Source organism: Fundulus heteroclitus, unplaced genomic scaffold (assembly GCF_011125445.2).
Source record: "Fundulus heteroclitus isolate FHET01 unplaced genomic scaffold, MU-UCD_Fhet_4.1 scaffold_98, whole genome shotgun sequence".
NCBI lineage: Eukaryota > Metazoa > Chordata > Actinopteri > Cyprinodontiformes > Fundulidae > Fundulus > Fundulus heteroclitus.
This window is the reverse complement of record NW_023397450.1, coordinates 491612-505956: the sequence shown is the minus strand read 5'-3', so window position 1 is coordinate 505956 and position 14345 is coordinate 491612. Positions and strand designations below refer to the sequence as shown.

General features: G+C 37.3%; 1 protein-coding gene and 1 long non-coding RNA gene across 10 annotated transcripts in view; both read left to right on the top strand.

The window, feature by feature from the left end:
* The first annotated feature begins 1581 nt into the window (after positions 1-1581).
* On the top strand, positions 1582-6350 carry LOC118562573. 6 transcript variants are annotated; one of them, XR_004930671.1, is made up of 8 exons: positions 1582-1973; positions 2051-2211; positions 4213-4346; positions 4680-4808; positions 4914-5050; positions 5156-5299; positions 5902-6030; positions 6130-6350. It is a non-coding gene; the product is annotated as an uncharacterized LOC118562573 (long non-coding RNA). The 6 variants fall into 6 exon arrangements; XR_004930669.1 differs by lacking the exon at positions 2051-2211; XR_004930668.1 differs by having other exon boundaries at positions 1582-2211.
* A 1613-nt stretch (positions 6351-7963) lies between these two features.
* The window catches only part of LOC105922913 (interferon-induced protein 44), a 46763-nt gene continuing 40381 nt past the window's right edge, over positions 7964-14345 (top strand). The window contains exons 1-9 of one of the 4 annotated variants that reach the window (XM_036135004.1): positions 7964-8082; positions 8616-8633; positions 8842-8875; positions 9742-9943; positions 10187-10345; positions 10961-11129; positions 11241-11341; positions 11421-11601; positions 12026-12309. In XM_036135004.1, coding sequence (XP_035990897.1) covers positions 8052-8082; positions 8616-8633; positions 8842-8875; positions 9742-9943; positions 10187-10345; positions 10961-11129; positions 11241-11341; positions 11421-11582 — 876 coding nt within the window. In that variant the 5' untranslated portion in view covers positions 7964-8051 and the 3' untranslated portion in view covers positions 11583-11601; positions 12026-12309. Of the gene's footprint in view, positions 8083-8615; positions 8634-8841; positions 8876-9741; positions 9944-10186; positions 10346-10960; positions 11130-11240; positions 11342-11420; positions 11643-12025; positions 12310-14345 lie in introns of those variants that run through there. The other 3 variants (XM_012858839.3, XM_036135005.1, XM_036135002.1) reach the window with 3 other exon arrangements.

Genomic DNA, 14345 nt, shown 5'->3' with positions numbered 1-14345 from the left:
GATAGATTACACCTGGAACCAAATCCAGGGAGCCAATTTCTTCACCAAACTAGACCTCTGTTATGCCTATCATCTGGTCTACATCCAAGAAGGTGATGGGTGGTAGATGGCTTTGAACACCCCCACTGTGAGTATCTTGTCATGGCTTTTGGACTTCCAGTCCAAAGACAGTACCGCCGCGGACGTTGATGAAGAGATTTGGTTCAGTTTGTTCACACAAATGATTTGTTGTTTTGAATGAATCATTCAAGAACTACACAGCACTAGGAGATACCCGCAAACGTGCTCTGACTGGAACCAAGGGCTAAGTACAGCCTTTCTGTGAAATCAGACATCGAACCAGCATCACAGACACCGGCTGTTGGTGATCTTTCTCAACTATTGTAGGAAAGGTGGTCGGAGACTGCGTGAAGAGCTTCCTACAGCTGGAGGGTTCAATGAACTACACATGCAGAGGTCCCCAAAATAGATTAAGTATGCTGGAGTCTCCATAAGACAATCCAAGCATAGGCCAAGCGCAGATCTGTGCCACAGAGGTCCTTTACAATCTATCCAGACTGACAGACCATTTCAGTTGTTCTGTACAACATTACTGAACTCCCTGTAACTTCTGTTGGTAACATGTATTTATTTATGAAATAGGTTAATTTTACCAAGTATATATATATGTCTGACCAAAAGGCTACAGCGGTAGCATAGGTACATCCCTGAACATAGTGTTCCTGAAGAAATGTTTTCAGATCAGTGACTACAATATGAGTCTAAAGTTATTTACACAATATGTGAAATTTAATAGGCTCAACTCATTCAGGACTTTGATAGTAAATGGGAACTATATCTCCCAGCTGTGGTTCTTTCTTTCAACTCCAGTCCTCACTTGAGCACAGGGTAGTCCCCTTTTTTTCTTCATCATGGTCGGGAGCCCAGATTGCCTGTTAATGTCGATGTCTCATCACCCAGAGATCCTAATAGTCCACAGAAATATGATCTAGAATTGGCTACATGGAGAAAAGCTGATTCAGAGGCTTTCCTTCTCCATCGTGAAGAACAAAGAAAAAAAGAAAACTTGACTACTATTAAAACAAAAACATAAGGTCCAAGCCATATGCTTGTTTTGATCTTTTATAAATGGATAATACCACCATACAAGGACAGAAACCTTCCCTAAACTGCACTGTAAATAATATCCGTAGAATTAACAGTGAATTCCTGTAAAATCATGACATAAAAAAACCGTAGATGCAAAAACAATGAAGCATTGTGTATTTTACAATGATAAACTGTAAAACTCCTAACCAAATACAACTGTTCATTTTACAGTAAGAATATGTTGAATAGATCAGAATTTTTTGTATAATTTGCAAATTAATGTAATTTAAGCACAAATAAACTGTAATGCCAAAAAAAAAAGTCATACAGTTAAAATTACATCATTGCCCTGTTAAAAAAAAGTCAGTAGCCTAGGCTCTTTGGCACATTTCATAAAACGAGTTTTTGCCTCGGCAACCGCCCGAGCCGCATGTCGCTTGGACTGCCGATACCCATCAGCTGCCTCTGGAATTCCACAGGCAAGGAGCACTGAGTCCATTAATGGTACTCATCATAAGGGGTCTTTGGGCTGCGCTTTGTCTGATCCCTAACCTAATTTCGTTTACCATTTCGTAAAACTCTAAACCAAATAAAACTGTTAATGTGTTTAAAAGACAATACCTTTTTTTAGAATAAATTAGGAAAGGGGAGCTTTATGTAGGTCTAGTTAACACGGGATGCCTATCCATGATGATATTTGAATGGAAAACGCAGCGGAATCAAACCATGGTGATCCACACTCCAAACCAGTTGGTGGCGGTAATGCACCGTTTCGTTTTGTGCCAACCGCCAGAAAAATTCATAAAGAAGAAGAAGAATCAAACCATGGCCATCTGGTGCTGCTGCTCTACATATATTGGAATTTTTCATGGAACCAACTATTGGTAAGTAAACAATTTTATTTTCTGTTTATTCCTGCTATGTAGAATAGTTTATTTTACAAAAACTTTGTTCTTTGCAGGAGAATATAAAATTATTTTGGTTCAAATGTTAGCTCCGCCCATTCACAGGCTCTAGTTGCGCTTCAGCGTCAACGTCCCACCTCACAGTGGTTACTAGCTAGGTTGGCACACGTGCGTGTTCGGCTCTGTGGCAGTGGCACTTAACAGACACCAAGTTTGAGTAAGTAATGTCTCTGGTTCGAGCATCAGGTTAAGTCAAAAGACAATTTTGTGAAACAAAACGGCGCGTTTTTATTGATTTCACTGGCTGATAGGCGGACAACTGACAACTTCACATTGATACTGGCTGCTAGCAGCTAATAGCTATTTTGCCTGTTTCTAGCTCCCCACGCCATGATTCATTGTCATTTTTGCGGGAGAACATTGCACACGTTAAAGGGTTATGTGTTGCATTGTAGGGTTCATAGAAACGAACCACGCTGCGTGTTCAAGTGTGAGAGTACTGACTGCAGACAGACATTTTGTACATATGCATCATTTAAGTGTCACTTCTATCGAAAGCACAATGTCCCAGCGCCGTTTGCTAATGCTAACACAGCCATTATATCAAGTTTTATTTGCGCCATGTCACTGTGTTCAGACCGATTTCAGACTGTGCAGGAACTTCTTGTACACTTAAAAAAACATTTAGTGGAGGGAAGATCTGTAAAGTGTCCTGTGGCAGGTTGTCAAAGCACATTTACTTTAAAAGTAAATTTGTACAATTGTTTTGTTCTATTTATTTAGTCATTTGGCTCAGGCTTTTATCCAAAGCAACGTGCATACAAATACCTACAGGGCCATTCTCCCCTAGAGCAACATGGGGTTAAGTGCCTTGCTAGGGGCTAGCTTCAACCCCTGACTTCTGTGGCTACTGGCATGATAACCAAGTTCCTTTACCCCATCGCCACCACCATCTTAGTCAAGATACCAGCTCTGTAGCATTGCTAACTAAAATAAGATGAATCAAATAACATGTATGAAATAATGTTGACACGTTGTCAAACTAATTGCCTGAGTATTTTTTTAGCAAAAACGATTTAATTTCATGGGCAAAATGACATGTTCTGCTCAAAGGACAACTTCGGTCCATTTCAACAAGAGCTCTATTGCTGAAGCTACTCGAGACTTGCCAGTACTGATGACGCAAAACATTTTGGTCCAACTTGTATAGGTTTATTTGAACAGAGAATTAGCTCTGATAGCTAACCCATGGGGGCAGAACTTTACACTGTGTTTTATCATATCATTTGTTTAAATTTTGTATATGGCTGCTTACACAAACACACTGTTTTTAACTACTTTTTAAGCATTTCTAGTCATACACATTACAGTGTTGTGTTGTACTGTGTCAGCTGGTGTTGTATAGCTTTGGCGTTGACATTTGGAGTGTTAAATTCACAATTTAAAGTTATGCCCCCATGGATTAGCTGTCAGTGCTAATTCTCTGTTCAAGGAAACCTATAGGATTTATACCAAAATTTCTCACATCTTCAGTCCTGGCAAGTCTCAAGTAGCATGAGCAATAGAGCTCTTGTTGAAATTGACCGAAGTTGTCCTTTAACTTAGGAATCTATACATTATACCAAAGGTGTCTGTCATCAAGAGGAAAAAAAAAAGACATTGATATGTCAATAGACAGAGTGTAGTGTCTAATGTCTATAGGCCTTAAGGTTCACTCTCCCATAATTCAAAGGAACCAACTTTCTTTTAAAAGTCTGACCATGCTGAGCATAAATCAGAATGTTAACACTGAACATTTTGGGTTGCACTACATGTTTCAGGTAGTCAATGTATTTCCATACATTGAAAATGCAATGGAAACACATTACAGAAACATGACTCTCCATGAGCTAGGGGAAGGTGTAATGCAATTTGCAATGTTTGGAAATACACTGACTACCTGAAACATGTAGTGCAAAATTTTCAATGTAAACATTTTAATTCATGTTAAGCATGATGGGACCTTTAAAAAAATCTATATATTTTTTTTAAAGTTGGATTATGTGGGGGGTTCACGGTTGGCCCCTTAGCTCCCCGCCTACCAGTTAAACTTTAATTAATGGAAAACTGTAACCCGTATTCTCACCTTTTTTGTCTTTTCCTTTGTACTGATTTGACTAGTTGAGATGGTTGTATCATTTATAGTAGTATGTGTTTCTTCTCTCTTCTGTTAACCTAGATGTTTCTTCTCTATTAATCCGGAGAAGGGGACAAAAGTGGAACAAACAAAAACAAAACGGCTCTATGTGAATCCAAGAGTCCTTACTTTGATTCAGGACCTCTCAGACCATGAATGGTGAGCTATTTAAAAAGGTATGTGTGCTAGTGCTAATGCTACTGCTGTCCTTGATTATTGACTGACTTTACTAATGAAACTAATGGAGAATATGTGTTTCTGTCTCTTCTCTATTCCATTAGTTGTTCCTTCAGGTGACCATGAACACCCATTTTTATCTAGATGTTCTTCTAGAAGCAATGCAGTTGCATCTTAATCAAGCCTTTACCATGATTCACAAGCTCTCCATGAACAGCGAGCTATTTAAAAAGGTATGTGTGCTAATGCTACTGTTGTCCTTGATTATTGACTGACTTTACTAATGAAACTAATGGAGAATATGTGTTTCTGTCTCTTCTCTATTCCATTAGTTGTTCCTTCAAGTGGCCGTGAACACCCATGTTTCTCTAGATGTTCTTCTAGAAGCAATGCAGTTGCATGTTAATCAAGCCTTTACCATGATTCACAAGCTCTCCATGAATGGCGAGCTATTTAAAAAGGTATGTGTGCTAGTGCTAATGCAACTGTTGTCCTTGATTATTGACTGACTTTACTAATGAAACTAATGGAGAATATGTCTTTCTGTCTCTTCTCTATTCCATTAGTTGTTCCTTCAAGTGGCCGCGATAGTGAACACCCATATGTTTCTCTAGATGTTCTTCTGGAAGCAATGCAGTTGCATGTTAATCAAGCCTTTACCATGATTCACAAGCTCTCCATGAATGGCGAGCTATTTAAAAAGGTATGTGTGCTAGTGCTAATGCAACTGTTGTCCTTGATTATTGACTGACTTTACTAATGAAACTAATGGAGAATATGTGTTTCTGTCTCTTCTCTATTCCATTAGTTGTTCCTTCAAGTGGCCGCGATAGTGAACACCCATATGTTTCTCTAGATGTTCTTCTGGAAGCAATGCAGTTGCATCTTAATCTAAGCTTCTGTAACTTGATTCATGACCTTTTCAACCATGAATGGCGAGCTGTTTGAAAAGGTACAGTACAGGCCAAAAGTTTGGACACACCTTCTCAATCAATGTTTCCTTTATTACCATGTCTATTTCCATTGTAGATTCTTGTTGAAGGCATCAAAACTATGAATGAACACGTGGGAATTATTTTCAGTGCATCCAGAGAGTATTCACACCCCTCTCAATGTTTCAGCATTTGTTGCATTGCAGTCATCTCCTTCAGTCAAATAAGTGAATTTTTTTTCTCCCTGATCTAGGATCCGTGCCCCATAATGACAGCAAAATACAGAATTGTACAAGTTTTTGCAAATCGTTAAACTGAAATATCCACATGGGCATAAGTATTCACACCCTATGTTATAACACTCAATAACACTCTTGCTGTCATTATGGATCACTGAGTCTAGATCAAGGAGAAAAAAATGAACTTATTTGACTGAAGGAGATGCAATGCAACAAATGCTGAAACATTGAGAGGGGTGTGAATACTTTCAGGATGCACTGTACATAATTCCCACGTGTTCAATGTACGTGTGCTAATGCTACTGCTGTCCTTGATTATTGACTGACTTTACTAATGAAACTAATGGAGAATATGTGTTTCTGTCTCTTCTCTATTCCATTAGTTGTTCCTTCAGGTGACCATGAACACCCATGTTTATCTAGATGTTCTTCTAGAAGCAATGCAGTTGCATCTTAATCAAGCCTTTACCATCATTCACAAGCTCTCCATGAATGGCGAGCTATTTAAAAAGGTATGTGTGCTAGTGCTACTGTTATCTTTGATTATTGCTGACTTTGCTAATGAAACTAATGGAGATTATTGTGTTTGTTTCTCTTCTCTATTCCCCTAGGTGTTCCTTCAAAGTGATGGAGCCGATGAACACCTATATCACCTTTTTTCGTGGCTCGCTATTAACAAGGTTCACATTTATTCACTCACTCACTACCACACCTCACTCATAATTCCTCTCTCTCACAAACACAAGTGCAACCACACACACACACACACACACTTTAATGATCTCTTTCTCATAATTTTTTCAACAATAAATTTGCATTATTGTGAATTGTATAATGTCTGACGAGTGGTTTGTTACAGCCTGACTTTTCATTTAGAAGTAATTTGAAGCAATGTAGATAGACTGTATGTATATATATATATATATATATATATATATATATATATATATATATATATTTTTTTTTTTTTTTTATTTTTTTTTTTTTTTGTTAAAAATACAGTACAAATGTAAACATCTTTAAAATAAGAAATCTGTTGTTTTTACGGAAAAAAACTGGCAGCTGTGGTTGCCAGAATAATCCCGTTAAAAATACAGTACAAATGTAAACGTCTTTAAAAAAGAAATCTGTTGTTTTTACGGAAAAAAACTGGCAGCTGTGGTTGCCAGAATAATCCCGTTAAAAATACAGTACAAATGTAAACGTCTTTAAAAAAGAAATCTGTTGTTTTTACGGAAAAAAACTGGCAGCTGTGGTTGCCAGAATAATCCCGTTAAAAATACAGTACAAATGTAAACAACATTACAAAACAACTTGTAAATTTCACATCCTAAAACTGCTTATTGTACATTGAATAATTGCAAAATGTACATTTAGTCATCATTTATTGTACATTAAATCCCAGTAAAATGTACAAGTTGTTCCGTAATGTTGTTAACATTTTTGTAGTATTTTCTACGGGATTATTCTGGCAACCACAGCTGCCAGTTTTTTTCCGTAAAAACAACGGATTTTTTTTTACAGTGTGGATGGGACTTCATAATGTTATATCTGTGGATAAAAAGAAAAAATATATATATTTCCCTTAATAGTTCCATAGAGGGGGAATTTGTCTTTGCTTTTAACCCATCCCTTAGGGAGCAGTGTGCTGCCACACTGAGTGGCGCACGAGGAGCAATCTCTGTTCAAGGGTCTTGCTCAAGCAGCCAGAGTGACTGAGTTTCAAACCAGCAACCTTTGGGGCCAAGACACAAACAGCCACCTCATTAACCAGCTTGTAAACAGGCTCCTTTAAAAGCTGGTGGATATGAGATATACTAAGGTAGTAAGGCTGCCAAAAAGTAATTCACGATGAACATTTATTAAAATGTTACTGGTGCTCCTAATGGAAGCACAAAAATACATTGAGTAAAATAGTGATTGTTGGTATTAATAGTATAATAATAGTATTAACAGAGACCACTTAAGAAAGTAAAAAGTAGTCTTAGAAAAGCATAGACTCCTTACTGCTTTTAAACCTATACGCTGAGGTAGAAGGCACTGCTATCCAGCTCTTTGAAAAATAATAGTCTTTTGTGCTGAAAGCAAGCAAACACATGTAGAATCAATAGATTTTTTTTTATGTCTTTCTTGTTCAGCAGGTCTGAAATAGGGGAACCTTTATGTTATTTTAGTGAGAGTATGTTTTAATAAAGTATGTATTTATCATTTTCACAAATTGGAGAACCCTGGAATGTAATTTAGTATGCACTAATGCCATTGTTTCATAGAGCGTGTTTATTACTTGATTACTCTTTGTTTGTTTTTTTGTTAAATGTCAGCATAAATAGGCAGTCTCGTATTCACTCTCCGAGCAAAATGTCCTTATTTGGAGAAAAAGTATATAATCTACATATAACTACAGAAGAGAGCAGGCAGAAAGTGAAAGTAAGGGATTCATCAGAGGCTGTGTCTATGTTCAGAGCAGAGGACGTTATTCAGAAGAGGAGACGGTACCTGTTGGTTCACTTGAAAGCAGAGCAGTAAAAGCACGATGTTTCAAGGTTTGTTCAAGAAACCTTTAGGTGAGTGTATTTTACCTTTATGTAATTCATAAAAACTGTTCTAGGATATTTTATGTCAGCAGAAAAAAGGTTTTGGTTCTAATTTCATCTGAAATTTTATTTTTTATTTCCTGGGCGGGAAAAAAGCTAAATTCTTTCTTAATTTTTTCAATATTATTATTATTATTTTTTTTTTTTTCTGTGGCACTAGTGGCCATTTAATAAAAGCAGGCTGACCCGGAGGGGCCTGAGAGAGAGGGAAAAGACACTAACCCTGTGCTACCAGTGTTTCCAAAACCATAAAATTCAGCAGCTGGATATTCAAACCAAACACTTCCTAATTTAACAAATTTACTATCCTCTGTATCTGATGCTGACACTGAGTTAAAAGTTAAAGATTACGAATGCTGTTTAAATGCGTCAGCATAGATAAAAAAAAAGAGAAGCTAACAACACTGTTTGGTTATACTTGTTATCTGTGTCAAACGTGATCAAAAAAAATCTTTTGGGACCAGTTTAATTAATGCTTTTCTGTTTTGTGTTTTTATTTGCAGAAGAAGAGCCATCTGCTCGTGAGTAATTCAATAATTTCTTTCACAGAGTAGAAATATGTCGCAGAACAGAGAGAGTGAAAGTAAAGTGAGGCACTTTCTGGTGACTTTATTCTGCTGTGATATGTGTATTTCCGCTTGGTAAAATAATTGCACATCATGGTGAGGAATTTGGCATTTTGTTTCTGAAAATGTTTCAGTCAGAATAATATTTCATGTTTTTCTTCAGTTCTGGACGAACCGTGGAGGAAACTACGCTGGGGGTGAGTTTACAGTAACACTGTTAATGGCTGATCAGTAATGTCCGTTTACTGCTGCTGTTTTTATGATACAAGGACGTACAATAACCTGATGCTTTTTGATAACAGAAGATAAAGATGTGGTGGGGTCAAGTGTAGAAGTGCAAGGAAAAATAGCGGCAATAGAATTATAAATTGCAGGTTTAGAAAAAAAGTGTATTTGAACCGTTTGCATTGCTTTGTAATAATCTAGACACAAACATAAGTAGAAAATTAATTACGTATTGTGATACATTATGGTTACAAGGTTCGTAAAGTGCATTTAATTTTCAATTCAATTAAATTCATGTCATCTCAAGGCACTTTCCAAAATTCAATTAGATTGGATCAGATTATACCAGATTATTTTGCATTGGGATGCAATGCTTAAAATTTAAAATGATTAATAAAATCTCAATGAATTGTGTATAAGAAGCAATTAAGTGCAGAAGTTTCTTTAAAGGGGTTGTGGGTCTTGCTCAGGGCCCAGAGTGCCGGCTGTGGGGATCGAACTGGGTACTTGCAACCTTCTCAGTGTGCTGCTCTAACCACTCGGCCACCACTCCCATCAAAGTGTCTCTTGGAGATAAGAGGCTACAAAATCAAAGCCAAGTATTACTGACTAAGAACCTGCCTCTTCTTCCCCAGTAAACACTGAAACTGTTTGAAATCTTTGAGTCTTAATGAAACTTCGAGAAACTACTTTAATCTAATTAAGTTGAAGTTTTGTTTTCATGAATTCTTCTGGATGTCTTTGGTTTTAGCTGGGTTCAGATCCTTAGGGACTCAATATTTTTGCTGGGTCCTGTTTGTTTTAGGACAGAACTAACTGATGTACTTTCTGTTCCCAGAAACATACAGGAGGATCGCCAATATGTGCAGGAATACAAGCCTGCACAAGATAACATCAAGTACCTTCGAGTCCTCCTGTACGGACCTGTTGGTCATGGAAAGTCCAGTTTCATCAACTCTGTCAGTAACGTATTTCGAGGACGGATTTCCATTCCTGCTTTGGCCAGTGCAACCAATTCCGACAAGAGCTTCACCAAAATGGTAGGAAAACTAAGATGTTTTTTTGGATCTTCCAGAATCGAGTCAATCCCGCATTGATCTGGATCCACTCAGCTGCTGTTTGAACGTTCTTGAAATCTATCTGTTTAGATGGAGATCAGCTCTTGCCTTCTTTCTGCTTTCTCTCCTTTAGTTCTGGTTCTGAGTCTTTAATGGATTGATCAGAATAATCTTTGCATTATTAACAGGAATTTTCTCCAGATGAACTTTTTTTCTATGTTTCAGTTTGAAACTCACAAATTCAATAAAGGACGAGGAAACGAAAAGACAATTTATCCTGTGGTCTTCAACGACATCATGGGTCTGGAAGAGGAGGAGAACAGAGGAGTTCATGAAGACGACATCAATCTGGCTTTGAAAGGACACGTGAAGGAGGGTCACAAGGTGGGACTTTTCAGGAAAACTGCATGAATACATGAATTAATCCCCTAATACAAAGACCAGAGTGGTGTTTGTTTACAACAGGGGTCTGCAAATCAATGCCTTTGGTGAAAAAAAAATAGTTTTCTTTCAAAAAAATCAATGTTTTCAGATATTTTAAATATAGATGTATAGCATTATTATATATAATAACAGCATTTTTTTTTAACTTTCCCATGACACTAAAAGTAACATATTCAGTTTTTAGGTCAAATTCTCTTGTTTGTTTTAAACTATATGCTTCTTTTTTGTGTCATTTTTATAAATAACCATAAGATAATATTTGAAAAAATAATTACACATTCACTTTGTTGAACAATTGTAAAGTTCTTTTATATTTCAAAATTTAAAATAGATATAAAATGGTGTTTCTTTTAACGATTATTGCAAATTTCTCATAGAAAATATTCATCAAAACTTATAAAGTATATTGTGTTTTTTTCAAAAAGTAAGATAACGTTTTTCAGCTCTAAATGAGTTTTTTTTAGCATTTGGTAAACATTGCTCTTTGGATTGTAAAGCTTTCAGAGGCCTGGTTTGAAATAAACTTCATGCTGTTTACTTTATGCTCTTTTCCAGTTCAACCCAGTTTCTCTACTAACTCAAAGTGACCTGGACTACAACCCGACTCCCTCTGCTGATGACAAAGTTCATGTGCTGGTCTGTATGCTCTCTGCCAATGCTTCACAGATTAAACCATCAGTTCTGGAGAAGATGAAGAACGTCAGAGAAACAGCCAGTGAGCTGAGTGAGTTTAATGAACCGAGAAGAAATGTATCAGCATTCACTGTCACTTGCTTTAACCTTTCAAACTGAAAACAGCTAAAAAAAATATTAACTTGAGTCTCTTTTCCTGCAGAAATTCCTCAAATGGCCATGATGACGCACATCGATGAAGCTTGTGGTGAAACTGAGAAAGACCTGAAGAATGTGTACAAGAGCAAACACCTGAAAAAAAAGGTTGGTTTCAGTTAGTTTGGTCAGAGATATGAGACTAACGTGTTTCAGACTGTAACAATGCCTGGTTTTCAATGTTCAGATGACAGACTTCAGTGCAGCAGTGGGAATCCCATTGAACTGCGTCTTCCCTGTAAAGAACTACAGCCATGAAATCGATCTGAACGATGATGTCGATACTCTGATCCTGAGTGCTCTGCGGAAAATGATTGACTTTGGAGACGACTTTATTGAGAAGATTTAAACAGATTTAGAGGAAACGATGAGGTGGAAGAGGTTCAGTTATATATGCTTTATATCTATAGGACAGTAAAAGCTTTGTTACGTTTGTGTTAAGATAACTTTCTTTTTGGAATCTAGTTTTGGAATTTAGAGGTAAAAGGAACTCTTTGTAGAAAAAAAATCAGTTGTAGTTATTCTATCCTTGAATAAATAGATTTTACATTTTAAAGTAAAACTTGGGTTAAGTTAAGATAACAGAGCAAAGTATTAGCAGAAACAGCTTGTCCCAATGTTAGATTTACGAGTGAAAAAAAGACAGAGTAAAAAACGTCTATGTTGAAAAGTAATTCGGTGTCATTATAATGCAAGATAATAACAGTAAAAATGATATTCTGTTGACAGAAATTGTTGTAAATCAGGAATGTGAACTTTACCGTTTTTTTCTTAGACATGTAAACAGATCTTTGTTTGATTGTGTGATGTTTAATGCCTTTATGTGACCCGTCTTTCATCCTTTTGATTTATCAAGTTTCCATCCCCTCTGTTTTTCTTGTAAAACAATTGCAGTTACCCGGCTTACAAAGGAGCTGTACAAATAATCTCACTTTGCCATTCCTTACGCATCAATATTACATTGCATTGGTACTGTAACCATTCAGGAGTGTTTTTTTTATGTGGTGAAGTTATATTGATCTAAGAAGAAAATTCTATGTCCTATCAGAAGTTTAAATAAACCTCATTAAACAATTTGTTAGGTTTATGCAGTCATGTGAACTGCTGGTGGTTGAGTGGTGTGTCTCCTTGCCTTTCTCCTGCAGGAAGCAACAGGTAGATGCCAGCCACAGGTGTGTCCCATCTTGACCAATTAGGAGTGGTACTGAAGGCATAGACTAAAAGCCTCATCAGATGTGCCTGTATTTTCTGACATTACTGCCAATAACTACTGAAAGTAGGTCATGTTGTGCAGATCACCATTTTGGCCTGAGATTGGTTCTGAAGATGTGCAGAAACCCAACCGATGTACCATAATTTCATGCTTATGTATTATGTATTTCACAAACTAAGGCTGAGTGACGTTGCCAAATGGAGTACCTTGGAGTTACAGAGTGGCAGCACATGCAAGAAGCTGTGCAGAACAATTATTTGTCAGGGGGTTTAGGCTCCAGCCCTAGTTACAAGCTGTGTAGTGTAAGACACTGGAATTAAATTTTTTATTTATATAGCGCCAAATCATGAAACATGTCATCTCAAGGCACTTTACAAAATCAAGTTCAATCATATTATACAGATTGGGTCAGATTATACAGATTGGTCAAAAAATGTCCTATATAAGGAAACCAGTTGATTGCATCAAAGTCCCGACAAGCAGCATTCACTCCTGGGGAACCGTAGAGCCACAGGGAGAGTCGTCTGCATTGTACATGGCTTTGCTGCAATCCCTCATACTGAGCAAGCATGAAGCGACAGTGGGAAGAAAAACTCCCCATTAACGGGAAGGAAAACCTCCGGCAGAACCGGGGTCAGTATGAACGGTCATCTGCCTCGACCGACTGGGGTTACGGAAGACAGAGCAGAGACACAACAAAAGAGACAAAAAAGCACAGAAGCACACATTGATCTAGTAATCTGTTCTACATTAGGTGGTAGTAGCGGGTGAGCCGTCTTCTTTGGATGATGTCACAGTTAACAGAACGCCAGACCAGGTGTACCTACTATGAAGAAAAAGAGAGAGAGCAAAAAGTTAAAAGCTGAAATGACGACAGTCATTTCAATGTAATACAATGCAAAACTGGAGAACAGTAGACTGAAGAACAGTAGAAATCAGTAGAGTGAGAAAATTAGATCCTGATGTCCTCCAGTAGCCTAAGCCTATAGCAGCATAACTATAGAGATAGCTCAGGGTTATATGAGCCACTCTAACTATAAGCTTTGTCAAAAAGGAAAGTTTTAAGATTAGTCTTAAAAGTAGACAGGGTGTCTGCCTCACGGACCAAAACTGTGAGTTGGTTCCACAGGAGAGGAGCCTGATAGCTAAAGGATCTGCCTCCCATTCTACTTTTAGAAACTCTAGGAACCACCAGCAGACCTGCAGTCTGAGAGCGAAGTGCTCTGTTAGGAATATACGGGGTAATCAGAGCTCTGATATATGATGGAGCTTGATTATTAAGGGCTTTATACGTTAGAATAATTTTAAATTTTATTCTTGTTTTAATAGGAAGCCAATTAAGGGAAGCTAAAATTGGGGAAATATGATCCCTCTTGCTGATTTTCATCAGAACTCTTGCTGCAGCATTTTGGATCAGCTGAAGACTTTGAACTGCATTTTGTGGACTTCCTGATAGTAAAGAATTACAATAGTCCAGCCTTGAAGTAATAAATGCATGGATTGGTTTTTCAGCATCACCCCTGGACAGAATGTTTCTAATTTTGGCGATATTCCTGAGGTGAAAAAAGAAAACTCTGGAAACCTGTTTAATATGGGATTTAAATGACATGTCTTGGTCGAAAATATCACCAAGATTTTTTACTTTATTACCAGAGGCCAAGTTAATGCCAGAGTTTGAAGAAGATTTATTATTAACATGAACAAACTGGAATCTATCCGACAGATAAGATTTAAACCAGCCTAATGCTTTCCCCTTAATCCCTACAGTATGCTCAAGTCTTTGTTGGAGAATATTGTGATCAACTGTATCAAATGCAGCACTGAGATCTAACAGGACAAGTACAGATACAAGTCCATTATCTGAGGCCATGATAATATCATTAGTGACCTTCACCAGAG